The sequence below is a fragment of the Papio anubis genome, chromosome 1 (assembly GCF_008728515.1).
Source record: "Papio anubis isolate 15944 chromosome 1, Panubis1.0, whole genome shotgun sequence".
NCBI classification, from domain to species: domain Eukaryota; kingdom Metazoa; phylum Chordata; class Mammalia; order Primates; family Cercopithecidae; genus Papio; species Papio anubis.
This window is the reverse complement of record NC_044976.1, coordinates 30924304-30951134: the sequence shown is the minus strand read 5'-3', so window position 1 is coordinate 30951134 and position 26831 is coordinate 30924304. Positions and strand designations below refer to the sequence as shown.

The window sequence follows — 26831 nt, the reverse complement described above, 5'->3', positions numbered from 1 at the left end:
CAGGGAAAGATACAAAATTAGCCAGGAATTTGGCTATTGAACCTTGGAATTCAGACACAGTAGGCCTGACACTCACACACCATTCTCCTCCTCTGGGGCCCAGCAAGGGTGATAGCTGGCCCTTCCCAGGCATTCTCAGACCATAAAAGTTAAAGATCCAAGAGCAAATACCCCATGATGGGACTTCAGATTCCCACTTCCCATCATCAGCAATGGGACCCCACCTTGCACTGCCCACTGTACCTGAGCCCGGGAGGCCCATCTTCTCCTCTGGACCCACCAGCTGCACGACACCTCCATTCTCCGCCAGCTCCCCCTTAGTCCTGTCCTGGGTGTGAGGGAGCCCATTGGTGGGAGGAGCAGTAAGGGGTTCAGCTCGAGGGTAACTGGGGGAGGCGGGTGGGGGGACTCCCACAGATGGCTTGCGGGCCACAGGCGGGGGAGCCTTAGGTGACTTCTTTGGGGCCTGGGGTGGCCGCTGCTCTGAGATGCTCCGGAGTTCTGCCACCAGATTCCGCTGGAGGTCAGCCTGGGTCTCAGGGGACATGGGCCGCTCCAGCTGCAGCTTCCTAGTGCCCTTGGAGAAGATGAAGCTGGCCGTCGAGGCAGGGGACTGGGGAGGCCGTGGTTCTGCCTCAGGCGGTCCGTTGGGCTGGGCACTTGAGAGGCCTTCGTTGGCGGCCAGGCTGCAGGCCTTGAGTCGGACGGCAGCATGGAGCCCTGCGGAGGGGGCAGGCACTGGGCTGGCCCGCCCTGACAGGGCCCTTCGTAGTGGTTTCTGGGGGGCCAATGGCCCCAGTGCTGGGGTGGAAGCCCCTGCTGGAGCACCCACAGAGCGCAGCCGCACCATCTGCAGGAGCGAAGGCGTGACCAGGGGCGCACCTACGTCCTCCCTGGGAGGCCCACCGCCCTTGCTGCAGCCCACCGGTTCCTTCTGAGGGAGCCTGGCCACATGCCCTGGGGCAGAACTAGCAGGAGCTGGGGCTGGCGGGGCTGGAGGAGGGTCTGGGCTACCCTGGGGCTGACTCTGCGAAGCAGTAGCTGAGGAGGACGAAGCAGCCGGGGAGCTGACAAGCTCTGGGGAGCCTGAAAGGCCTGCAGGCTCAGGGCTGGCCACAGAGAAAAAGGCCTCCTCAGGTGGGGGGAAGTCAGCCATGGACAGGTCCTGCTCCTCAGGGGCAGGGGGTGGGGGTGGGGGCCAGTTGGGATCTTGGAGGGGCTCCTCAGCAGTCTCTGGGGCAGATGGTGCCTCCACAACCACCTCTGGCTTCTTAGTGGGTGGTGGGGGTGGATGATAAGATGGGGGTGGGGATGGTGGGGGTGACTGGTCTTTGGAGATGACAGGAGACTCCTGCAGTGGGGTCAAGGTTGTCTGGGAAGTAGGAGGGGACTGGGGACTGGCATCAGTGGTAGAAACAGGCCCAGGAACCATAGCAGGGGCGGCTGGAGCAGAGGCAGCTGGGTTAGGGCTCTTGGGCTTGGAGGGAGGTGGAGAGAAGGGGGCAGGCACCTTGGGGTGAGGAGGTATGACAAACCTGTCACCCAGGGGGGTCAACATCTGTGGCCCAGAGCGGTCTGAGGGGGCTGGGTCAGAGGAGGAGGAACATAGAGACGTGAGGGAAGAGGAGACGGAGGCCCCAGGGGAGCGAAGGGACGTGACACGCTCTGGTTTAGGGGGCTGGGCCTTGCCTGGGGAAGCAGGGGGACCTGCCAGGACCTTGGGAGGGAGGGTGGGAGTACCACTTTGGCTCGAGTATCCACTGGAAGGTGAAAGCGTCCGTTCTGGGGAGCGTGGGGGGCGCCGGGAGCCACCCGGAGACAAGCCAGGTACCCAGTTGTTTGCTGGGTTGGGTGGACAGGGTGCTGCCCCCGCCCCTTCTGAGCCACCAGTGGTGGGTGGCCGAGGCGGCTGGGGCTGCTGCTTACGCTCAGGCTTAGGGGGCAACCCTAAGGGCCCATCAGGCACTGCTAAGCCCCGCTGATGGAGGGAGTGGGTCCGGCGGGGAGGGGGTGGAGGCCGCTTCAGCTTACGTAGGGACACACTCCGGCCAGACAACTGCCCACTGCTCCGAATGCTGAGTGTGTCTGAGGCCTCAGCGGTGCTGCCCCCACTGGGGGAGCCCCTCCCACTGCCTCCCTGGGGAGGGGGTGCCATGCTATTGCTAGCCATAGAGCCCTCCGGCTGGCCCTCAGAGCCACCCTTAGAGGAGAGGGTGGAACCGTCAGACACAATGGTGTCGGAGGATTGAGAGTGGCTCCAGGTGTCACTGGAGGAGGACGGGTGGCGGCTGCGGGGCTGTGGGCTGGAGACCGAGGAGAAGCGCCCCAGCGAGCGGACTGAGGCTGGGCTGGCCGAGTGCAGGCTGCAGCGGCTTAGTGTGCGCAGGCTGCAGCGGCCCAGGGCCACCACGTCCACTGTGGGTGGCAGCACAGCATGTGGAATCAACTTCGACAGGTAGGTGGCCTGGGGGGAGATGGACATGGCCGGGCTCAGGGACTCTGCAGGCCCTGCCCCTCCTGTCAATCCAGGCACTGCTAAGGACATGGGCCGGGTCAATGGTGGGGGCCGGGCGCCCGTGGACCGGCCAACAAAGGTGTCATCCCGGTAGACACGGTCAATGTGGCGCTGCAGCATGGCCTCTGTCTCAGCACTAGCCTCCGCCTCTGCCTCCAGCGCCTGCAGGGACACCCGGGCCCCCATCCCTGAGGTGCCTCGGGGGCGGCCGTCCACTGTGGGGATGCGTACAGCATCCAGTGCACCAGGAGCCCGGGGCGTGCCTGGTGCCTCACGCTCATTCCGCAGGCCTGGAAGGGACAGGGAGGAGGTGGGGTCACCAGAGAGGGATGACCAAGGCTCCCCACCCACCACCACTGCCCTCCTAAACCAGGCCTCACCGAGCTCCTTCTGCACATGCTGCGGGAGTCCTAGCACAGTGCTCCGCCGCTCCCGCCGACGCCGCCCTGACTTTCCAGATTTGGGAAATGAGTCATGGGGTCGGAAGGTGGAGCCTGGGGGCCGGTCGGGGGAGAAAAACTGTTACAGCAAAGGACTCAGGGCACATTCTGCAGGGCACTACTTTTGTAGTAAGAGCTCTGCGAGAAATGATTTCCGCAGTCAAGTAGGTATGGGCAAGGCTAGGTTAAACAAAGCTAGAGGCTTCTTTTCTGTAAGATGTCTGGAAGGCTACTAAGTCAACGATGGTAATTTCCCTTTAGTGATAGCTTATTATTTAGTAAACATATTATTATGTGTTAGTCAGCATGCTAAACATTTGGCATTCATTCCAATAAGGTACTTATATCCTCATTTTTAGAGAATATCAAACGGAAGTTCAGAGAGGTTAAGGGTTTTCCCAAGGTCACACAGCTGGCACGTAGTTACACCAGGCCTCCAACAGTTAAGATTTTCTAACTCTTAAACTGCTTTATAGTTAGTGTGTATCATGAATGTGCAAGAGGACACAGGGTACCGTGTTTCCCGAATTCATTGAATCAGAGAGCCTGGCGAAACACTGGATAAGGAGGAAAAGAAGCTACAGATGCTGGGACCCAGTGGTGCCCCCTGTCCCTCTCCCCTGCCCGTGAATCCACCTTTGCGCTGGATCATCTCCGAGCGGATGGAGAGCGCGTCCTCTGCTGTGGAGCTCTCAGCCACATAGGAGGTGGTCTGGCTGCAGAAGGAGATGTTGTCTTCATCCGGCCCCGTCCGTGAGGACTATCAGGGTAGAAGGAGATCAGGCCCTGATCTGGGTGGGGCTGCCTCCTCAAGGCTCCCCAGTGGAACTTTTTTTATTTTTGAGACGAATCTGTCGCCCAGGCTGGAGTGCAGTAGCGAAATCTTGGCTCACCGCAACCTCCGCCTCCTGAGTTCAAGCGATTATCCTGCCTCAGCCTCTCAAGCAGCTGGGATTATAGGTACCTCCCACCATACCTGGCTAATTTTTGTATTTTTGGTAGAGACAGGGTTTCACCATTTTGGCCAGGCTGGTCTCCAACTCCTGACCTCAGGTGATCCACCCACCTTGGTGTCCCAAAGTGCTGGGGTTACAGGTGTGAGTCACCATGTCTAGCCTCTCACTCGAACTTTTGAGTCACATATCCCCTCCAGCATCACCTAGCACTGAGAAACCCTGGACTGGCCCTCAGGGGTCATTTAGTGTAGCCTTTTGTGATAGAGGAAAGAAACTGAGACCCAGAAATGTTCCAAGATATCCTTGCCAGGGGTCAAGCAGGTAGAGAAGAGTCAGGACTGAGTTGGAGACAGGGCTCACCTGGATGCTCTGGGTGTCTCCATGGTCCCAGCCGCCCTTGTTCAGTTTCTGTTTCTCTGGAAGACACCAGAAGGGTTTGTTGAGTTAGGCCCCTGACCTTGAGAGCTGACAATGCAGCACTGGAGGGAGGAGAGGGGAGTGGAGTGGAGAGGAAGGTTACCTTGGTGTTGTAGGGAGCGGAGCCCCTCCTGGGCCTGAGTGTGCAGCTCTTCCAGGTGCGGGGGTCGCCCACTGGGGAAGAAGACGTTGTCCTGGTGCTCATCCACTGCAGACCCTGGCCCCTGGCCGGGCCCTACACTTAGACGTTTGTCATTCTCAGCCTTGGCAGAGCCTAGTGGGAGGGAGGAGGAAGGGAAGTGAGGCAAAGGCATCTGGGCCCTGCAGGTGCACAGGTACCATGGCAAGGGCACCCATGGTCCCCAGACTGCACACAGCCCTTGCATATACAAGCAATGCCCCCTTCCCCCAGTCTGGACACATAACCCACAGTTCTGCAGTAAACACTCAACACACACAGCCCCCATATACACAAACTACACCCAAGTGTACATAAATCTAAGTACCCATACCACACAAAGGGCCCCATATAAGGCACCACACACAGGGCACACAGGTACACAGGTCTACTGTGTATGTACACAGCACCCACAGATGTCGTTCATGTATATAAACAAAGGGCATCTGAGTATAAACACACGTAGGTACGCACACTGAGCACACCCAGCCCACACGTAAACACAACACCCACAGTCCCTGCTCTGTATATACACAAACAGTAACCAAGTATATCCACGACTGTGTACTCACACATCACTCAGGGCCCCACAAAAGACATCCCGAGTATACACATAGCCCATAGCAAATACATTGCTCTCGCCTCCATACCCAAAACCCCACTTCACAGGAAAACAAACCACCCTTTTCATGCCACCGCTTGACCCAGGTCCAGGAAGAAGACACCATGGGAAATCAGGAAGGAGAGCTGGCATGAGTTACAACCAGATTCCCAGAAAATCCTAGGGAGGATGCAGACCAGGGAGATAAGTTCCTGGGTCCCCTACTCACCCATGTGTCTGCCCCTTAGTGGAAAGATGGGCAGGGGAGGGGAGAAGAAAGACCCAGGCCCCTCCACCCGCCCAAGGGAGCTCCAGTCTCTCTTGGGGAAATAGTCCCAGGTATCCCCCTCTCCTGGAGGCCCTGGCCCCTGCTGCAGAGGAGCCAGAGATCCATTACAAAGGATCCTGTTACAAGCCCCGCCTGTGGAGGGGCTGGCCATCTAATCCTGGGGATGGGGGGCTGTGTCAGCACTTTGCAGCCCCAGCCCCCCTTTAAATGAAACCCACAACATAAGCAAAAGCACTGGAAGGGTCATGTGACCTTGGTAGCACCTTATAAAGCGACAGGAACAAAACAAGCCCTTTAAAGGGCCATGCCCCAGGAGCAGGGTCCTCAGTTCAGAAACCTGCCTTTCCTCCTCCCTCAGCCCATTCGTCAACAGCCACAGCTCCTGCCCCAGGGAGTCTGCAGGAATCCCACAGGTCAGAGCTAGGAGGCCCCCAACAGATCTGACCAGAGCAGTGTCCTAGATCCCCAGATTTTGCCAGTGGGGAAGTGGTTCAAAGGGGCAAGGCCTTGCCTAAGGTCACCCAGCAATAGGAGTCAGACAGACCCTGGACTCAGCTCCAGGTTTCCAGAGGGGACTCATGGATCACACTCAGACTGGGGGCCCCCAACCCTCAAAAGTCCAATAAACTCTGATCCCTATGTCTTAATCCAGGACTGAAAGCCCAATTCCTAGGAGAAGGAAGGAGGAACAGGCCCCTCCCTCCAAAACTTCTCCATTCCCAGGCCTCTAAACAAGATTTCACTGAGCAGGCTCCCCAGCTTGCAGCGGTACTACTCTCCTCTCTTCTGGGCTGTCCACGTCCCGTCCTCCCCGGCACACTAGAAAGGCTAGTACATCTTGACTGGGAGGCTGTACCCAGTAAAGTGTGGGTACCCCGGCAGGGAGGCAAGTCTCGCGGGAGGGCTGCAGGCTTCAAGGTCAGAGACACCTGGATCCATCCTCCCAAGCCACAAGCAGGGCCCAGACAAAGGCAGCAACAAAGCGGCTGGACAAAAGCACAGCCGGACGGGAGATTCTGGCCTCATTATCAGCCTCCAGCCCCCACCCCATTACTCTTGCCCAGTCTTGATCCCCCATTCTACATAAGGGTCTGGCAAAGGGAGGCATCGAGCATCCCTCCCCTCCCCCCAAGCCACACCCACTCACCCTTCTTCTTAAATAGCCCTAGGAGCGCCGGGAGGTGGCGGCCCACGAACACCACCATGACTGCGGGCGCCACTCGGGATGTTCCCTATCCCACCCAGCGTCTCCAGAGCAGAGTGCGGGGCGTGCCTTCACTGTAACCCAGCACTATGGGGATGTGAGCCCTCCCGCCCAGCCGCAGAGCGCCGGCTCCAGGCAGAGGAGGGGGAGGGGCTGCTCTCCAGGTCCTCCTCCCACCTTCGCCACTGATCCCGCCCATCTGCCGACCCCGCCCCTCAAATGGGGTGCAGAGGCACAGAAAGGAAACTGCGGCCAGGAGTCCGTGGGTGTTCTGCTCCAGTAGAGTATGATTACGAGGAACGAAGATACTCAATCCAGTAGCGGATCACTCATCCTGCCCCCAAGTCCAGAGTTAAGGCAGGGGTCCCAGCTGCCAGATGGTAGGTGGAGGGGCCACCAGACTAGACTTGGCAGAGTGCCCACCTGTAAGCCTCCTGGCTGGCTAGAGTAATTCCCTGGGGAAAGAGCTCAGAGCCTGTAGCAGCCAGGCAGGAGCCCAGAGCTGCTAGTGGGATGGCAAGGCTGTGGGCAGAGGCCCCCAGAGGGGCAGGGGCCAGTCCCAGGACACAGTCCTGGGAAGCCAGGGAGATGCCCAGAGCAGAACCACAGTGGCTGGAAGTACAGCCCCTCATACATATGTTCAGCCCCACACTTTCCACAGGACTTTCTTCCTACTTTGGCAATGTGACATCAGAAGCCCAGAGAAACATAGTGAACTCTCCAAGATCACACTTAATCTTGCAGAGGCTCGACTTCAAAGCAGACCTCCTTCTCCCCTAGCCTGGAATTCTTCACATTGGCCCCACTCTGTCAGTGAATCTGTCCTGGATCACCAGGCAGGGAGAACATAATTAGCCAAGAAACAGCCCATGAGTGAAGGCAGTAAAAAAGGAGGTGAGGTGGAGAAGTACTGGGAAAGAAGTCAGGTCCAGGTTCAAATCCAGCTCCATCACACAAGTCATGACCTCATATGAAAACAAGGCCAATAACTCCTCTTTTTAAGATTGCTGTGGCTCACGCCTGTAATCCCAGCACTTTGGGAGGCCAAGGCGGGCAGATCACTTGAGGTCAGGAGTTCGAGATCAGCCTGGCCAACATGGTGAAACCTTGTCTCTATTAAAATTAAAATTAAAAATTAGCTTGGTGTGGTGGTGCATGCCTGTAATCTCAGCTACTCGGGAGGCTGAGGCAGGAGAATCTCTTGAACCCGGGAGCCAGAAGTTGCAGTGAGCCAAGATTCCACCACTGCACACCAGCCTGAATGACAGAGCGAGACTCCATCTCAGAAAAAAAAAAAGATGGTTGTATCCATTCATTTGATCAGCAAACATGTATTAACCTAGTACTAGGGACTATAGTGAATGGAGAAGAACTTTATCTTGCTCACCAGTTTATCCCCAGAGTCAAAATCAGTGCCTGGAACATTACTTTTTTTTTGTTATTTATTTATTTACATTTGTTATTTGTTGTTTTTTGGGAGGCCAGTCTTGCTCACATGCCCCCAGGCTGGAGTGCAGTAAAGCGATCTCGGCTCACTGCAGAAATCCGCCCTGGAGTTCCGCCATTCCTGCTCAGCCCTTCCAGCCTAACAGGACTACAGGCGCCCTTCGCCCGGCTAATTTTTGTATTTTAGTAAGAGAGCGGGGTTTCACCGTGTGCTCAGGATGGTCTCCCGATCTCCTGTTCGTGATCCCGCCGTCTCGGCCTCCCAAAATGCTAGAGACCAGGCATGGCTCCTGGCGCTCCCGGCCTGTTGTTTTTGAGGAGGCGGAGTCTTGCTCAGCCAGCCCAGGCTGGAGTGCAGTGGCGGGATCTCAGCTCACATAAGCTCCGCCTCGGGTTTATGCCATTCTCCTGCCTCAGCCTCCCGAGTAGCTGGGACTACAGGCGCCCACCATGCCACCTCTTCCGGCTAGTTCTTTGTATTTTTTAGTAGAGATGGGGTTTCACCGTGTTAGCCAGGATGGTCTTGATCTTCTGACCTTGTGATCCGCCCATCTCGGCCTCCCAAAGTGCTGGGATTACAGGCTTGAGCCACTGCGCCCGGCCATGGAACATGTTATGAGTTGACTTCAAAAAATATTTGATGAATACATGGATGAGGTAAACTAACAATGTAATTTTGGGAAGTGAAGACTCTAGAGCCGTGACAGGAAGGTTTGGTGGGGCCAGAGGGGAGAGTGGTTTAGTTAGGTTGTCAAGAAAAGTCCCTCTAAGAAAAGAATAGGCTGGGCACAGTGGCTCACACCTGTAATCCCAGCACTGTGGGAGGCAGGAAGATGGCTTGTGGTCAGGAATTCAGGATCAACCTGGGCAACAAGGCAAGATCCCATCTCTACAAAAAACTTTGAAAATTACCCAGGCATGGTGACACACACCTGGGGTCCCAGCTGTTGTGAGGCTAAGACAGGAGGATTGCTTAAGCCTGGGAGGTTGAGGCTGCAGTGAGCCATGTTCCAGCCACTGCACTCCAGCCTTGGTGACAGGCATCTTTAAAAAATAAAATCAGGCCGGGCATGGTGGCTCACGCCTGTAATCCCAGCAGTTTGGGAGGCCGAGGCAGGCAGGTCACGAGGTCAGGAGGTCGAGACCATCCTGGCTAATACGGTGAAACCCTGTCTCTACTAAAATACAAAAATATTAGCCGGGCGTGGTGGTGGGCGCCTGTAGTCCCAGCTACTCAGGAGGCTGAGACAGGAGAATGGTGTGAACCCGGGAGGCGGAGCTTGCAGTGAGCTGAGATCGCACCACTGCACTCCATGGAGCCTGGGCGACAGACCGAGGTTCCCTCTCAACAACAACAACAAAAAAAATAAAATTGGCCAGGCGCGGTGGCTCATGCCTGTAATCCCAGCACTGTGGGAGGCCGAGGCGGGCAGATCAACTGAGGTCAGGAGTTTGAGACCAGCCTGGCCAACACGGTGAAACCCTGTCTCTACTAAAAGGACAAAAAAATTAGCCGGGTGTGGTGGTACACACCTGTAATTCCAGCTACTCAGGAGGCTGAGGCAGGAGAATCACTTGAACCCAGGAGGCAGAGGTTGCAGTGAGCCGAGATCCCGCCACTGCACTACAGTCTGGGCAAGAGTGAGACTCTGTCTCAAAAATAAACAAATACAATAAAATAAACAGAAAAGGACATTGGAACTGAGACTTGAATACTGAGGAGCCAGTCAGGGCAGGTACCTGGGGGAGAGTCTTCTAGACAGGCTACAGCAAGTGGAAAGGCCTTGAGGCAGGAGTGGTGGGTTTCAGGGAAGACAGAGGCCAGTATGGCTGGAGGATTGAGCAATGGAAAGAATGGTAGGAGACCGAATCAGAGGAGAGCAGGTACCAGGTCAGGCTAGGCCCCATAGACCTTGAGGGTTTCAGCTGGGTAGTGACACTTAAAAAATATTCCAGGCCAGGCGCAGCAGCTCAAGCCTGTAGTCCCAGCACTTTGGGAGGCCGAGACGGGTGGATCACGAGGTCGGGAGATCGAGACCATCCTGGCTAACACGGTGAAACCCCGTCTCTACTAAAAAAATACAAAAAACTAGCCGGGCGTGGTGGCAGGCGCCTGTAGTCCCAGTTACTCAGGAGGCTAAGGCAGGAGAATGGCGTAAACCCGGGAGGTGGAGCTTGCAGTGAGCTGAGATCCGGCCACTGCACTCCAGCCTGGGCGACAGAGCGAGACTCCGTCTCAAAAAATAATAATAATAATAACATTCCGGCCATGCACGGTGGCTCACGTCTGTAACCCAGCACTTTGGGAGTCTGAGGCAGGTGGATCACTTAAGGTCAGGAGTTTAAGACCAGCCTGACCAACATGGTGAAACCCCCTCTCTACTAAAAACACAAAAATGAGCTGGGTGTGGTGGCAGTGTGTACCTATAGTCTCAGCTACTCAGGAGGCAGAGGTGACAGAATTGCTTAAACCCAGGAGGCAGAAGTTGCAGTAAGCTGAGATCACGCCATCGCACTCCAGCCTGGGTCAGAGTGAGACTCCATCTCAAAAAAAAAAAAAAAAAAAAAAAAATTCTGGGCTAGCACTGTGGCTCACACCTGTAATCCTAGCACTTTCGGGGGCTGAGGCGGATAGATCACCTGAGATCAAGAGTTCGAGACCAGGCCGGGCGTGGTGGCTCACGCCTGTAATCCCAGCACTTTGGGAGGCCGAGGTGGGTGGATCACTTGAGGTTGGAAGTTCGAGACCAGCCCAGCCAACATGGAGTAACCCTGTCTCTACTAAAAATACAAAATTAGCCAGGCATGGTGGTGCATGCCTGTAATCTCAGCTACTGGAGAGGCTGAGGCAGGAGAATCACTTGAACCCAGGAGGTAGAGGTTGCGGTGAGCCAAGATCACGCCATTGCACTCCAGCCTGGGCAAGAAGAGTGAAACTCCGTCTCAAAAAAAAAAAAAAGAGCTCGAGTTCCAGACCAGCCTGGCCAACACAGTGAAACCTCATCTCCACTAAAAAAAATACACAAAGGCCGGGTGTGGTGGCTCACGCCTGTAATCCCAGCACTTTGGGAGGCCAAGGTGGGTGGATCACGAGGTCAGGAGTTTGAGACCAGCCTGGTCAACGTGGTGAAACCCCGTCCCTACTAAAAATACAAAAATTAGCCAGGCGCAGTGGCGGGCGCCTGTAATCCTAGCTACTCAGGAGGCTGAGGCAGGAGAATTGCTTGAACCCAGGAGGCAGAGGTTGCAGTAAGCTGAGATCATGCCACTGCACTCAACCTGGGTGACAGAGCAAGACTCCCATTTTGGGGGGAAAAAAAAAATTAGCCAGGTGTGGTGGCAGGCGCCTGTAATCCCAGCTACTCGAGAGGCTGAGGCAGGAGAATCTCTTGAATCCAGGAGGCAGAGATTGCAGTGAGCCAAGATCACAGCCATTGAACTCTAGCCTGGGTAAGACAGCAAAAAAATTCCATTTCAAAAAAAAAAAAAAAAGGTTTCCTGGGAGGCTGGGCTTAAGCCCAGGAGTTCGAGGTTACAGTCAGCTGTAATTGTGCCACTGCACTACAGCCTGGGCAAAAGAGTAAGTCCCTGTCTCTAAAAAAAAAAGTAAATATATAAAAATAAAACTTAAAAAAAAAAGATTCCCCTGGTAACTCTAAAAAGCACAGCAGAGACTGTGAAAGAGAATCTGTGAACTATATATATGTATCTGTGCAGTATCCCACCAGCCGTGCCTAAGGACACCCCTCTGTCATAGCACCTTTCTCTCTGAGTCTCTAGGGAACTAAAAATTCACAGAGGCTCCCAAGCAACACAATCCCCCTGAAGTTCCTTCCCCATTTGCTGCCACCCTAGCACTGGCCTCTGAGACTACTCAAGTACAAGCTGAGGTCTTGCTCTCCAGAGAACAAACATTTGTGGAGCTGAATCGTCACATCAACAAATCAATGAGATCTAAACAACAATCCTAAGAAGTAGGCACTTTTATTCCCATTTTATAGAAGAGGGAATGGAGACCAGAGGGAGCAAGCATTATAAAGCTGCCCTCTCTGGCCTCCACGGTATAAATGGCAAATCAGTATTCTCACTCAGAACAACTTGAATCCAAAAGTCATGTTCTGTGCGCTGTGCCAGCTACAAACCTGATCTCCCCTCTGAAAAAGGGTCATGGGACTCTACAAATTGGAGGTTTCTTGACCACCTACTGTCCCCACTCTTCCCCTCTTAGGCCAGATACACCCACCCACCCACTCTTCTTATCAGTCTCACACAAACAGAAAAGACCAGTAGACCGACATTTGCAGGGTGATTAATTCATGCCAGGCACCATGCCAGGTCCTGGTGAAAGGCAAAATGCAGTCTCTGTCCTCATGGGTCTTACAAAAGTTCTTCGAGGCAGGTACTGGAAGGTACTTTCCTAGTAATTGATCATGGGCCTATGAGGCTCAGAGAGCTAGGTGACTTCCCAAACTCTGGCTGGCTCTAAAACTGGAGCCTTTCACCATACAGGACAGTCATCCTCAGCTACCCTCTAAGCAGGGAAACTAAGGGCTGAGTTCCTGTCAAGACAGGGGTAGAGGAACATCAGCTCATCAAGGTCCCAAGCCCACAGCTGGCAGTCAGGGCCACAGCTGCAAATTCCCAGAAATCCAAGGGCTTACATTCGATAACATCTGGTTGCCCCAGCAACACCCCTCCCCCTCCCCACCCAAGTCAGAGCCCGCAGCCTCTCCGAGTCACCCCAGATCTATACACCTGTGGCTTGGTTGGGGAGGGGCTCAACAACCTGAGTCTCAGGTGACTGGGAAGGGTACTTCACAAAGAAACTGAGGTCCGGAGAGTGGAAAGACCTTGCCCACGGCCACACTTAGAGTCCCTGTTGCAGGGCTTTCTGCCCTGGCAATCCAGAGGTGCAGCCTAGGGCTGAGGCCATGAGGGAAGCACCCCATACCGCACCTTCATCCCCAACCTGCCTGGGGGAGGAGGCTTCCTGGATCTGAGAAGACACTGCTTCTGGTGGCCACGTCCCCAGCACACAGGGCACACCGGGAAGCACACTTGCGGGCTCCTCAACTCAGACAGTTTACCAGGGCAGAGACTCGGGCAGCAGGCAGCGTCCCACTGAACCCGGGAGGCAGAGGTTGCAGTGAGCTTAGATCATGCCACTGCACTCCAGCCTGGGTGACAGAGCAAGACTCCATCTTGAAAAAAAAAAAAAAATTAGCCAGGTGCCCTGCACAGGTGGGGACTCTCAAAACCACACCCACATGGCCGGGCACCGTGGCTCACACCTGTAATTCCAGCACTTTGGGAGGCCAAGGCAGGTGGATCACGAGGTTAGGAGTTCAAGACCAACCTGACCAACATAGTGAAACCCCGACTCTACTAAAAATACAAAAATTAGCCAGGTGTGGTGTCAAGCTCCTGAGATCCCAGCTACTCAGGAGGCTGAGGCGGGAGAATTGCTTGAACCCGGGAGGCGAAGGTTACAGTGAGCCAAGACCATGCCATTGCACTCCAGCCTGGGTGACAGAGTAAGACTCCATCTCAAACAAACAATAATAAACACCCATAAAGCACACCTAAGCCACCCTAGTCCCTGCTTTCCTCACCCGTGAGCAACTGCACAGACCCACACAGGGCCTGCCAAGGGGCTGTGTGTACAGAAAAACAGGTGTGTGTAGCCCCTACTCAGGGGCTTTCCAAAGCCTGGGGAAAGGGCAGAATGGGAGGGAGCCCCTGCCTCCCAAGGCCATGCACATGCGCACACACTGTCTTGGCAACATCCTCCATGGGGTGAGGCCTCAACCTGCCCCATTCCAGAGCAAGGGGCGGGGGTGGTGGCGCGCCCACAGCCAGGCAGGCCTGACTCAGGGGAGAGGAATGAGGGGGGAGGGCACAGCTGTCCAGGTGGCCTTGCTCAGGAGGCTGAACCCTCCAAAGCCAACCCAGCCCCCAACTCCCTACTCCTGTCCGAACTGTCCCTGGCCAGCCCATGAGCCAGAATCCTGGGTGTTCAGAGGCCCCTAGCCTCAACCCCTCACTGTACAGGTGCACAAATGAAGGGCCCCTGCCCCCCCACCGTTACACATTCTAGAAGCAGAAGCAGAAACCAGAATGTTTGTATATTTTATTCCCAAAGAGGCAAAACAAGGGAAAAAGAGCATAACAAACTTTCAGGTGGAGGCGCTTTATGGTTCTCAAAACACTTTCTCTTCTACTGTATCGCAGAACACCTAACAAGAAAGTTAAAAGGCAGTAGTTTCCTTTTTACAAATGAGCACCAGGAGGCTCAAGGGAAAGTGACTAACTTGCTCAAGGTCATCCAACCAGGGAGTGGTTGAACCTGGGTCTCACTCCAACAACCTTAGTGATCCTAAGTCTGAGAAAGTTAATGGGTAAGGGAGGTTGAGGGGTGGGGGCACGACCTCAATCCCTGCCCAAAGAAAGTGGGGGCACTGTACCCCACCTGTGCGGGAATCCCCCTCCTTCCTTCCCTTGGTGTTCAGCCCCACCCCAGCAGGGACAGAGCTGACAGGCCGGTTCTAAGGTAAATAATGGGGGGCAGGGAGTGCCCAGAGGAGGGAGGGGAGGAGCCCATCCCACGGGGTGCCCTGGGGGAACAGGCAGTAGTGCACGGAGGAATTAGCTACAATAATATTAATAAATGTCCTAATGAGTTTCTGGGCTAGTATTTGCTCCCAGCAATGACATAATAATCCCTTTCAGCCAAGGCACAATTCTAACTTTCCATAGCCCTTTCCTTAGTTCCTTCAAGGCATGATTATCCCCATCCTATGGATGCCAGAGGCAGCCACCACAGAGTAGGGAGAAGAAAGAGCGGGAATCAGGAAGACTGGATTCCAGGCCTTGGATGAATGAATTGGCCTCTCTGGGCCTCAGTCCCCTCATCTGTAATGTGGGACTAATACCCACCTCACAGAGTGCCTGGGAACCTTAAAGAAAGCCACACAATCTAGTGTAAACCCTGACCCCAAGGGTCAGAGACTTGCCCAAGGTCACACTGCCAGTAATGGCAAAGGCAGGATGTGAGCCCAACTCTGACTCATGTTCTTCCCATGCCACCAGCAGCCTCCTCTCCCCTCTACTCCAGCTCTCTTCAAATCTCAAGTAGGGTTAAGGGCCATTAAGATAAGGTCTGATAAGGAACACTTGACATCAGCTCCCTATCTCTCCTCAGTGATACCCCTCCATCTGGCAGCCCTAACCCCTCAGTTTGGGAGGGAAGGGAATTCCAGGCCCAGACCAGATCTCACTGCCCTGAAGTGAGGAGTCCTAGGTTGGAGCTTGCATTTCCCCTTAATTGCAACATGATCCTGAGCCAGGCACTGTGCTTTTCTGGGCCTCAGTTTCTTCATCTGAGATGTGGTGGGGGTTGGAGAGATGATCTCCAAAGAGCTCTCACCATGGATGACTCTGCCCCTAGAAGGATGGGGGGGTCAGTGGTTCCCTGCTTTGAGTTGGGGCCTGGGGCAGCAAAGAGATTCTGCTTATCTCAGATCCCTCAGATCAAAGAGAGCTGGACCAGCCTCTTATCTGGAAGCCCAGGGCTCCCACAAGCAAGTCACCCAAGCAGTTGGTCACAAGTCTCCCCACAAGAAAGGGGAGGAGACATGGGGGGAATGGAGGAGGGAGCCTTCTCCAGCTGTGGAACCTACCAAAGACCCCAGACTCCAAGAAGTTAAACCTCCAGGTCTACAGGCAAGGGGAAGGATGAAAAGAATTCCAGATGTTCTGACTCCAGCAGTCCCTTCACTCAGTCTCCCCATGTGCACGATGGGAACAATAAATCCAACCAGAAGGAGTGCCACGTGTGTAAGCTTGACCGTGCAATGCGTGGGAACAGGAAGAGGGCAGGTCTTCCTAGGCTACCAATTCACACCCACCACCATTCCCCAACCGGCCCAGAACCAAGTGCCCAGCTAGCCTTTGGAGGGTAGAGTTGGGTGGATCCCTGAATGCCAAGACCAAACACTCCTGGCAGGTTACAGTGTCTTTCCAGCAGTCAGGAGGCCTCACCTCATACACCTTCACCCTTCTCTACCTTCCAAGGGCATTTGATCCGAGGGATCAACCCTTCCTTGAGTCTTGATTTCCCCTTCCCACTTGCTCCCTCTCTAAGCGCTTGGAGGCTTTAATGCTTAGTCCTCAACCCATAACCCTCCCCACAGTGCTTCCTCCACTAGTCCTCTCTACATAGTCCAAATCCCTGGGGGCTGCAGGCTTTCTCTGCCCAGAGGACGCGCAGGCACCTCCATCATAAGATGACACCCTTCTATTCCTAAACGGATGAAGGGCACAGGCTTTGTAATGTGACAGGCTTGAGTTTGAATCCAGATTCAGCCATCTCCTTGCTGTGGCCTTGAGAAAGTGACTTCACTTCTCTGAACTCCAGCCTCCTCATCTCTAAAATGGGAGAATAGCCTGTCGCTTGTGGGACTGTTGGAGGACAAAGGACAAATGAACTAACTGATGTAAAGGGACAGCATAGGGCCTTATTTTTATCTTTGCTACCATCTCCCAGCCAAGCAGCCTCAAGCACAGAAGCCCACACAGCTCCCTCTGGCCCTTACGGCTCACTGCAAGCTCTGCCTCCCGGGTTCACGCCATTCTCCCGCCTCAGCCTCCCAAGTACCTGAGACTACAGGCGCCCCCCACCACGCCCGGCTAGTTTTTTTTTTTTTGTATTTTTAGTAGAGACGGGGTTTCACCATGTTAGCCAGGATAGTCTCGATCTCCTGACCTCGTGATCCACCCGCCTCGGCCTCCCAAAGTGCTGGGATTACAGGCTTGAGCCACCGCGCCCGGCCAAGTTGATACTCTCAACATCTGGTTAATCCCAGGTCTTATCAATTCAGTCACTTCCTCCGAAGTCTCTCTCTGTAGCTGCCACTCCTCTCCACTCCCACAGTCCGCACCCTGTCCCCAGCCCTCACCTCATCATCTCTCCCCTGGATTACTACAACAGTCTCTCAGCCTCCACTCTCACCACCCCACCCCTCAACCTGTCCTGCCTGCACCTGCCCCCACCCTAGAGCCATCTTCCTAACACCCCATTTTTGTAGACTCCTCCCCCTTGCTCAAACACCTTCACTGGCTCCCTATGGCCTGCAGACTCCAGACCTCTCTCCCTGCCTTGTACTCTCTCCCTCCTTCTCTCACAGACTAATGAAATGATTACTTATACTGGCACTTGAGTACTTATACTCAAGCTCCAGTCCCCACCTGGGCCTGTCACAGCAGAGGCTGACGCCGAGGATGACTTAGGATCCTCAGCACAAGTAAAACCAAAGGTACTGAGGTCTACATTCCCAATGGAACCTCAAGAAAAGGACCCTCGGCTACTTTTCCCTCCCACCTCCATGTTCAGTCTCAACTCCATTTGTTTTTTGTTTTTGAAATGGAGTCGTGTTCTTGTCACCCAGGCTGGAGTGCAGTGGCACAATCTCGGCTCGCTGCAACCTTCACCTCCTGGGTTCAAGCGATTCTCCTGCCTCAGCCTCCCAAGTAGCTGAGATTACAGGTGCCTGCCACCATGCCTGGCTGGATTTTGTATTTTTAGTAGAGAGACAGAGGGTTTGCCATGTTGGCTGGGCTGATCTCAAACTCCTGACCTCAGGAGTGATCCACCCACACCTCAACCTCCTAAAGTGCTGGGATTGTGCAAAAGGTGTAGAGCACATCAGCCCATTCTTTCTTTCTTTTTTTTTTTTTTTTTTGGAGACAGGGGTCTCCCGCTCTGTCACCAGACAGGGTGCAGTGCTTGCAGTCAGGGTTCCTGCAGCTGACCTCCCAGGCTCACATAATCCCCTCACCTCAGCCTCTCAAACTACTGGGACCAAAGGCACATGTGCCACCACGCCCAGATAATGTTTTATTTCTTGTAGAAATGGGGGGGGGGTCTCGTCATGTTGCCCCAAGCTACTCTCGAACTCCTGGGTTCAAGCGATCCTCCCACCTCAGCCTCCCAAAATGCTGGGATTACAGGCATGAGCCACCTCACCTGACCTCAACTTCATGCCTTTGCTCACAACCATACCCCACAGCTGAAACAAATCCCTGGTTATCTCATTTAACCAACAATTTAGGACTAATTTCAATCCTGTGGTTACTTCAAATACCAATTAGGACTATCTCCTCAGTTTTCTTTTCTTTTTTTTTTTTTTTTTTTTTTGAGACGGAGTCTCGCTCTGTCGCTCAGGCTGGAGTGCAGTGGCCAGATCTCGGCTCACTGCAAGCTCCGCATCCCGGGTTTACGCCATTCTCCTGCCTCAGCCTCCCGAGTAGCTGGGATTACAGGCGCCCACCACCTCGCCTGGCTAGTTTTTTGTATTTTTTAGTAGAGACGGGGTTTCACCAGGTTAACCAGGATGGTCTCCATCTCCTGACCTCGTGATCCGCCCGTCTCGGCCTCCCAAAGTGCTGGGATTACAGGCTTGAGCCACCACGCCCGGCCATCTCCTCAGTTTTCTAAAGCTGACCCCAACCCAGAAGGCTTTTGATATATAGCCTAGAATATTTCCTAGCCCCCACACTTAATTTCTGTGTTGTCTTGACATTGCTTTCTAATTTTTTTCAGAACGCCTTAAAGCCTGAGTTGAGCCATGAGTTTCAGCAGGAGCTAGAAGCTCACAAGTGTTGCTGGAAGCCCCAGGCCACTTCCTCAAGGGCCAGTAGGCAAGAGACTATAAAAACAGCCTCCTTATCTTCTCTCTCCTCCATCACAAATGGTCACAAGTCTGGGCCCACAGTTAGTTCCTAGGAAACCATCAGATCGGAGCGACCATCAGAGGACAGATGAAGAGCCCCAGTCCTGCCCCCTCAGTGCAGATTCTATGAGACAGGTAGGCAGTTAGGACTTTCAGGACTGCTGGGGCAGGGAGAGTGCTGGAAGGTCCTAGAGATTCTACCTTCTGAGAAATCCTCAAAGAGCCTAACTGAACTTAGTTAACCATTTTCTTATTGTCATTTTGATTACATTACTACCTCAAACCACCATAGGCAAATGACCTCGGACAAGTCCCTCTTTCCTGGACCTCAGTCTCTTCATCCAGGAAATGGATAGCCAGAACGGTAAAGGTCCCAAGAAGTCACCTAGGGCCCCTGATTTCATAGACAGGGCCCCTGTAGGAGCCAGGGTGATCAAGAGAAGTGAAAGGAATCTGCTCAAGGTCACCAGGGCCTATTCCAGAGCCTCATTGAGAGGAGAGGTCTCCCACTTCCCAGCCCAGGCTCTTTCCACCACCCCCTCCATGGAGCGATGAGATCATCAAGCTCTGGTTCGGAATCTCTAGGAATGTGGGCCATCCTGGGAATACACCCCTAGATTCTCCCACCACAGCAGGGCCCCCTTCACCCCACCTCCTCTGGGATTTCCTCACTCCCCCAGACCAACAGGTATCCCTTAGGTGCCTGCCTATGTTGAAGACCCTCTATCTTAGGGAGAGGGGAATGGAACAATCATCCTGCCCTTCCCCCATCTCTGGATTCACCAGTAAGAAAACTAGGCACTCTCGATAGCCCCTCCTTCAGCACCCCTCGGGGATACCCTGAACTGCCGCACTTGGGGGAAACAGGAATCCCATCTCCTGGGGTTGGAGGCCTTCCCCATTCCCTCCCCTCCCCCTTGGAGCCTGGAATGTGACCCGCGGAGGGATCCCGCAGCAGCCGGCAAGGGCTGCGTTCCAGCTGGGTGGCTGCATTGAAAGGGGGAGATGCGGCGGCGACCGCGGGGACGGGGGGCGGGGGAGGCGGGGAGAAATCGCGGTGGCGCGGGTGGGGGCAGGGAGGGAGCCAAGAAAACCAGTCCGACTCCCGATCGCGCCAGATGGAGGCGGTCCCGAGCCTCCAGCCCCGGGTTTCCAGCTTCTCCCTTCCACCTTTGTCTCCCCTCCCTCCTACAAACTTTCAGCCTTCAGCCTGTTGGGGGCTAAGATCTGGGAAATAAGCGTGTGTGTTCGAGTGCCTTAGGGTCTGCTGTGAGCCTGAGTGCGAGTCTGGTTGGTTGTGCAGTTACGAATCTGTGTGTACATCTGTGTGCCTAAGACGCTGGGCAACTGTACCCACATGACCGATGTGTGTGAACGACTGTGCCTATGTGTCTGGATCTGCGCGTGGGTGTAGCTCGTGTGGCTGTGTAAACCGCATGCATAGGTATACATGTACCTGTGTCTCAGTCTCTGTGCGTCCTACTGCGATGGTACGAGGGTGTGGGTGTGATAGTGTATGTGATCCTGTGTCTGCGTGTCCGTACATCTGAGTGGGTGTTGTGCGTGTGACTGTGTAAACTGCGAACATGTACGTGTGCCCGCCGGTGGGTATTACCGTGTACGTGTGTCTCCGTATGCCTGTGAGGGGTGGGGTCTGCGCGGGGATTCCCGAACCCCCCACACTCACTCTAGGCCCCGGGAGAGGGCAGCGGCGGTGGCGACGGCCGCAGCAGGGACCCTTCTCCCTGCCTGCCCCGCCCCCACCCCGGCCCCTACCTGCCGGCCTCTTCGCCGACCGCCCGAACCGCCAGAAGCTGCGGACCCGGGGACCGCTGGGGGCCTTCCTCTTGTGGTGTGAGTTGCCCATGGCGGGCGCGGGAGCCGGCGCGGGAACCCAAGCGCGGCCCAGCCAGCCCGGCCGCCGGGCCCGCAGCCCCGGGAGGGAGGCAGCGAGACTCGCGGGCGGGCACCGCGGGCGCCCCCAGCCCCAGCGCGACCACGCCCCCGAGCTCTGCGGCCAATGGCCAGACAGGGGGCGGGACCGGAGGAGGGGCGGGGCCTGGCGCGCATCCCGTTGGCTCCGCCCTCCCGGAACCTGGGAGACCTGCTGAGCCGCCCAGCCTAGGGCGCACAAGGGAAAGCCGGGCCAGTCCAGGTGGGGCAGGTGGGTTGCCCGCTCTCTCATTCCAGAGGCTACCGCTCTGAGGAGTGCAATGGAGCTGGGAGAACGCCGATCCGGAGCCCTGCTGCAGTTAGAATCCACGAGCCACCTCCCCATGAGTGTCACGTGCCTGTGTGTACAAATGTATCAAACTGACTGTATTTCTGTAGTTACAGTGTTCAAAATAGTAGCACCCTTTTACTTAGTGTTTACTATGTGCCAGGCTCTGTGCTAACCGCTTTCGTGCATTACTTCATTTTATCCACAAGACAATTGTGTAAGGTAGGTCTTTTTTTTTTAGACCAAGTCTCACTCTCGCCCAGGCTGGAATGCAGTGGCACGATCTCGGCTCACTGCAACCTCCGCCTGCCGGGTTCAAGCGATTCTCCTGCCTCAGCCTCCCAAGTAGCTGGGACTACAGGCGCGCGCCACCATGCCCAGCTAATTTTTGTAATTTTAGTAGAGATGGGGTTTCACCATGTTGGTCAGGCTGGTCTCGAACTCCTGACCTCAGGTGATCTGCCTGCTTCGGCCTCCCAAAGTGCTGGGATTACAGGTGTGAGCACCCCACCCGGCCTGTTAAATATTTTTTTTAACCAGCCTGGCCAACACGGTGAAACCCCATCTCTACTAAAAATACAAAAATTAGCCAGGCATGGTGGCGCACACCTGTAATCCCACCTACTCAGAAGGCTGAGGCAGGAGAATCGCTTGAACCCAGGAGGTGGAGGTTGCAGTGAGCCAAGATCACACCACTGCACTCCAGCCTGGGAGACAGAGCAAGACTCTGTCTCAAAATATGTGTGTGTGTGGGGGGGGGGGTGTTTTTCTTTAAAAAGGCCAGGTGTTGTGGCTCACACCTGTAATCCCAGCACTTTGGGAGGCCAAGGCAGGCAGATCACTTCAGGTCAGGAGTTTGAGACTAGCCTGGCCAACATGGTGAAACTTCATCTCTGCTAAAAACACAAAAAATTAGCCAGGCATGGTGGCTCATGCTTGTAATCCCAGCTACTTGGGAGGCTGAGGTGGAAGGATTGCTTAAACCTGGGAGGCAGAGGTTTCGGTGAGCCAAGATTGCGCCACTGCACTCCAGCCTGGGCGACAGAGTGAAAAATTAAAGACAGAGAGATGAAAAGCCTTCTTTCATCTGGGACCTGGGGCCCAGGCCCGGGGCCCCACCTCTGTGTCCTCATCACAGGTGTCCTTGTGCTGAGGGACCTGCCCAGGGCCCCACTGCCTGGGCTATGACTCTTCTTTACCATAACTTCTGCCCTGTCTCTCCAACTAGAGGCAGCATGGTACAGCAGAGAGAGCACTGGGCTGGAAGTCTAGAGCCCTCCATTGTAGGCCCCACATGGCTTATCCTTCCTGCCACTGGAACAAGCCCCTCCACTACACTGTGCTGCCTCTTATGGCTCCAGCACACCCTCTTCCCTCCCTGCAAAATGGGAGAGTCAAAGCTAAACCCAACTCTCTCTGAGGCCCTTGTCTTGCTAGAGTCTCAGGTTGACAACAGTGCAGTCCTTGAAAGGCTGGCAAGTTATTCACCCATAGAAAATATTCATTGAGCATACAATGTGTACCAAGCTGCGTGTACTCTGCACAGAGAAAACGGTTCTAGTGTCAAAGCTATCTGCTAGCCAATTCCCTGAATTTATATAGATAGGGAAACTGGAGCCCATAAAAAGGACGGTTAGTACGGGGGCACAGAGGGAATACCCCAGGGTAAAGTCTAAATTTCTTGGCATGAATTAAGTGAGAACAGGTATGTGAAGAGGCTCAAAGGATGTCTGAAGTGTGGCAGGTACCTTGGCCTTCACAGGAAGCCTTGGAGGAGCTGCCCCCGCCTACCAGTTCAGCCTCATCTCAGACCTCATCTCTGAGATGAGAATCTCCTCCTTCTCAGAGCTACAACCACACAAAACTGCTTGTCACCCTCCAGCACACAACTCCAGGCCTTCACATCTGCCATCCCCTCTTCCACCTTGGCCTGAAAGGTGCCTTTTCATTCTCAATGCCCTGCTCTACATGCTGCTCCTCCATGAAGTCTTCCTTGTACCCCTTCTTCCCCCAGCTCAGTGCTTCCTTACTGAAGGCCCCACAGACATTAGTGCTGCCTTCTGATACAGTACTGATCACACCCCAGGGCTCCCCTGCACCCCATGTTCACCATCCCGGCACTTGCCTTCAGACAAGAGTTTCAGTATCTGCCTTTCCAACCAGAACAGTTTCCTCAAGAACAGGGATTGTCTGACTCCTCTTAGTAACCCCAGGCTCAGCACATAGTAGGTGCACCTATGTGTTTAATAGAAACTGGTGGAGGTGGAGATGGTGGGGCTTGTAGATTAGCTGTAGTAGCAACGGTGACGCTTGCATACTGATGGAGGTAGTGATGATAGCGCATAAATACTTTCACTGCAGTCAGTGCTAGCTCCAGGATCCTGTGGGAGGAGTACTGCCCACTGCCAAGAACACAGGAGAGGCTAGGCTAGGACTGGTGGGAAGAAGTAGGTGGTATGGAAGACACATGGACCAGAACTCCAGGAACCACAAGAATGAGCTGGAATGCCTCGTGACCCTCTTAGAAAATGGTGGGGAAGGCTGGGCACAGTGGCTCACACCTGTAATCCCAGCACTTTGGGAGGCAGAGGCGGGCGGATCACCTGAGGTCGGGAGTTCAAGATCAGCCTGACCAACATGGTGAAACCCCATCTCTACTAAAAATACAAAATTAGCCGGGCATGGTGGCGGGTGCCTATTGTCCTGGCTACTTGGGAGGCTGATGCAGGAGAATTGCTTGAACCTGGGAGTCGCAAGTTGCAGTGAGCCGAGATCACACTACTGCACTCCAGCATGGGTGACACAGCGAGAGTGTCTCAAAAAAATAAATAAATAAAAGGGGCCGGGCGCAGTGGCTCATGCCTATAATCCCAGCACTTTGGAAGGCTGAGACGGGCAGATCACAAGGTCAGCAGTTTAAGACCAGCCTGGCCAACATGGTGAAACCCCATCTCTACTAAAAATACAAAATTTAAGCCGGGCGCGGTGGCTCACGCCTGTAATCCCAGCACTTTGGGAGGCCGAGGTGGGCAGATCATGAGGTCAGGAGATCGAGATCATCCTGACTAACACAGTGACACCCCGTCTCTACTAAAAACACAAAAAATTAGCCGGCCGTGGTGGCAGGCACCTGTGGTCCAAGCTACTCGGGAGGCTGAGGCAGGAAAATGGCATGCACCCGGGAGACGGAGCTTGCAGTAAGCCGAGATCGCACCACTGCACTCCAGCCTGGGCGACAGAGCGAGACTCTGTCTCAAAAAAAAAAAAAAAAAAAAGAAAAAAATACAAAAATTAGCTGGGCATGGTGGCAGGTGCCCGTAATCCCAGCTACTCAGGAGGCTCAGGCAGGAGAATCGCTTGAACCCAGGAGGTGGAGGTTGCAGTGAGCAGAGATTGCACCACTGCACTCCAGCCTGGGAAACAAGAGCGAAACTCCGTCTCAAAAAATAAAAAAGAAAATGCTGGGGAAGACCTCACTTGGCTAGACTTGGAGAACGGGGTGTCCTAAGCAGACAGGAGGCCTCACTTAGTATTCTCCCCACCAGGAGCCTCCTGGGAATCACGCACTTTGCTACAAGATTCAGGGTTTAAATCCTTTGTGGGCTGAGCTGTCTCTATCGCCCCTTCCATGCCAAGCACAGAGTTGGGCACCCTGTGAGTGGGCTGACAGTCCTTTAATGAATCAGCCCCTCAGGACAGTAGAGTACAAGGGCATAGAGTACAGTGGGGTATAACTAACGATGGGGGAGGCGGACAGAGATTTCACTCCTCTTGCCCTAGGAAGCTGCAGGAACTTGGCTGACTTCCCCAAGTCTGCCAACGGGCTGGAGGTGGCCTTGGGGTCTGCACAAGGAAGGTGTGTGTCCCTGTTCCTCTAACCCCGCCATGTTCACTGTGGCCCAAATAACATACAATGGTCCCTCTTATTCGTTTTCTTTAACATGTGACAGGCCATGAGCAGCTGAAACAGCTTTGAGGGTCTGGAGAGAGAGAGATTTCCAAGGAGCAGGTGCTGAGGGGAGGCTCTCACTCTGCCCTCTGCTGACAAGAGAATGCAGATTTCTGGGGTCACAGGGCTTGGCCACCACAGTTCAACCCTGGCTAGGAGCCATGCTTCAGGGACTGCAGGGAGGGTACAGTGTGGAGAGAGCACACTGACTGAGAGCCCCTTTCAGGCCCAAGGGGAATTTCCAAGAGAAGGGTGAGGGCGAGACAGCTCGAAGGAGCCCCTGCAGATGTTGAGGAGAGGGCAGGGGAGACTCCCTTGGCCTTGCTTCCTTCTCAGCTCTTCCCACCCCTGGCAGAGGCACCTCTCTGGGACGGGATTTTCCATTTGAAGTCTGAACAAAGGAGTGAGGAAGCTGAAGGCCTGACAGTGTGGGCTTTTCTTCTGCCTCTGACACTAGATGGCCATGTGAACTTGAGCAAGTCACTTCCTCCTCTGGGCCTCAGCTGCCCCATCTGTATGTACCATGAGGGCTCCCTATGACATCTCGGGCCATGAGCTCTGAGAGTCTAGGATCCAGAGATGCCTATCTCTGGGGGCCCATACTGGAGCATTACCTATCACCCAAGGCCACTTAGCCAGGCCTTGTGCTGGCCAGGGTGTCTGTCAACCCAGTCTTTGCCCTTTGGTTATTCAAAATAGTGAGGTACAGCAATCCCTGGATCCCATGGAACCCCAGATAGCCAGCTGGTCCCAAGCCCCTAGCATGTGCCTTGCCTGACGCCAGTGCCACAAACCCTTCAATCCCAGCTTCCTTTCATCCTTCCATTTTAGCTCAAGTGCCACCTCCCTGGGGAAGCCATCATTGACCTCCCTTAGAGATTGCTGTGCTTCCTCTTATCACACTTTTTAACCCTTAATTACTTGTTCGGCATATTTTTCCCCCTACACACACACTCGTTGTGAGGTTCATGAGGCCCAGGACTTTGTCTCTTATTCATCCCTAGGGCAGTGCCTGGTATATAACACTTAGGAAATATTTGTGAAATAAGTGAGTGAGGCTCCCTCTCCCGTCTGGACTCTAAGAAAACAATGTCAGGCCGGGCGTGGTGGCTCACGCCTGTAATCCCAGCACTTTGGGAGGCCGAGGTGGGCGGATCACAAGGTCAGGAGATCGAGACCACGGTGAAACCCCGTCTCTACTAAAAATACAAAAAATGAGCCGGGCGCGGTGGCGGGCGCCTGTAGTCCCAGCTACTTGGGAGGCTGGGGAAGGAGAATGGCGTGAACCCAGGAGGCAGAGCTTGCAGTGAGCCAGGATCGCGCCACTGCACTCCAGCTTGGGCGACAGAGCAAGACTCCATCTCAAAAAAAAAAAAAAAAAAAAGAAAACAATGTCTATCCTCTCACAGGGGTCCGAGGGAGACACAGCAGCCACCCTGTCACACTCTTTATTTTTCACATTTTTGGGAAGCCAAAATGTCACAATCTTAAGAAACCCCAAACTCCTCTGGGGAAACCACTCCCCTATCGGAGGTATCCCATAGCAGAGGGAACTCAGCCCCTATTACATTGGTCCAGGCCCCAGGTAAGGACAATGAGGTGCCCTTTACCCAAGAAGAAAGTGGCTGGAAAAGCATATATTGCCCAACCCCAACTCTCCTAAGCACCTTGCTCTAGGGTCTGGGGACAATAACTTCCCCTGGGAGTATTGCAGAGATGACACTGACACCAGGCCCTGAGGGCTGAATAGGAGTTCACTGGATAGCAAAGTGAAGGGGAGCATATCCCAGGCAGGAGAAGCAGCACGGGCACTGACACAGAAGGGGAAAACACGTGGAGTGTTGACTGACGGGCAAACAGACACCATCCTGACCTCAGAAGGGCA

At 54.5% G+C, this 26831-nt stretch overlaps 1 protein-coding gene across 3 annotated transcripts in view; it reads right to left on the bottom strand.

The window, feature by feature from the left end:
• KIAA1522 (KIAA1522 ortholog) overlaps window positions 1-26831 on the bottom strand; it is a 35398-nt gene that overhangs the window by 2334 nt on the left and 6233 nt on the right. The window contains exons 1-6 of one of the 3 annotated variants that reach the window (XM_021939056.2): window positions 20553-20756; window positions 4432-4602; window positions 4272-4327; window positions 3592-3715; window positions 2896-3009; window positions 244-2805 (exon numbers count right to left, since the gene is read on the bottom strand). In XM_021939056.2, the coding sequence (XP_021794748.2) occupies window positions 244-2805; window positions 2896-3009; window positions 3592-3715; window positions 4272-4327; window positions 4432-4602; window positions 20553-20643 (3118 nt within the window). In that variant the 5' untranslated portion in view covers window positions 20644-20756. Of the gene's footprint in view, window positions 1-243; window positions 2806-2895; window positions 3010-3591; window positions 3716-4271; window positions 4328-4431; window positions 4603-6543; window positions 7707-20552; window positions 20757-26831 lie in introns of those variants that run through there. The other 2 variants (XM_003891524.5, XM_003891523.3) reach the window with 2 other exon arrangements.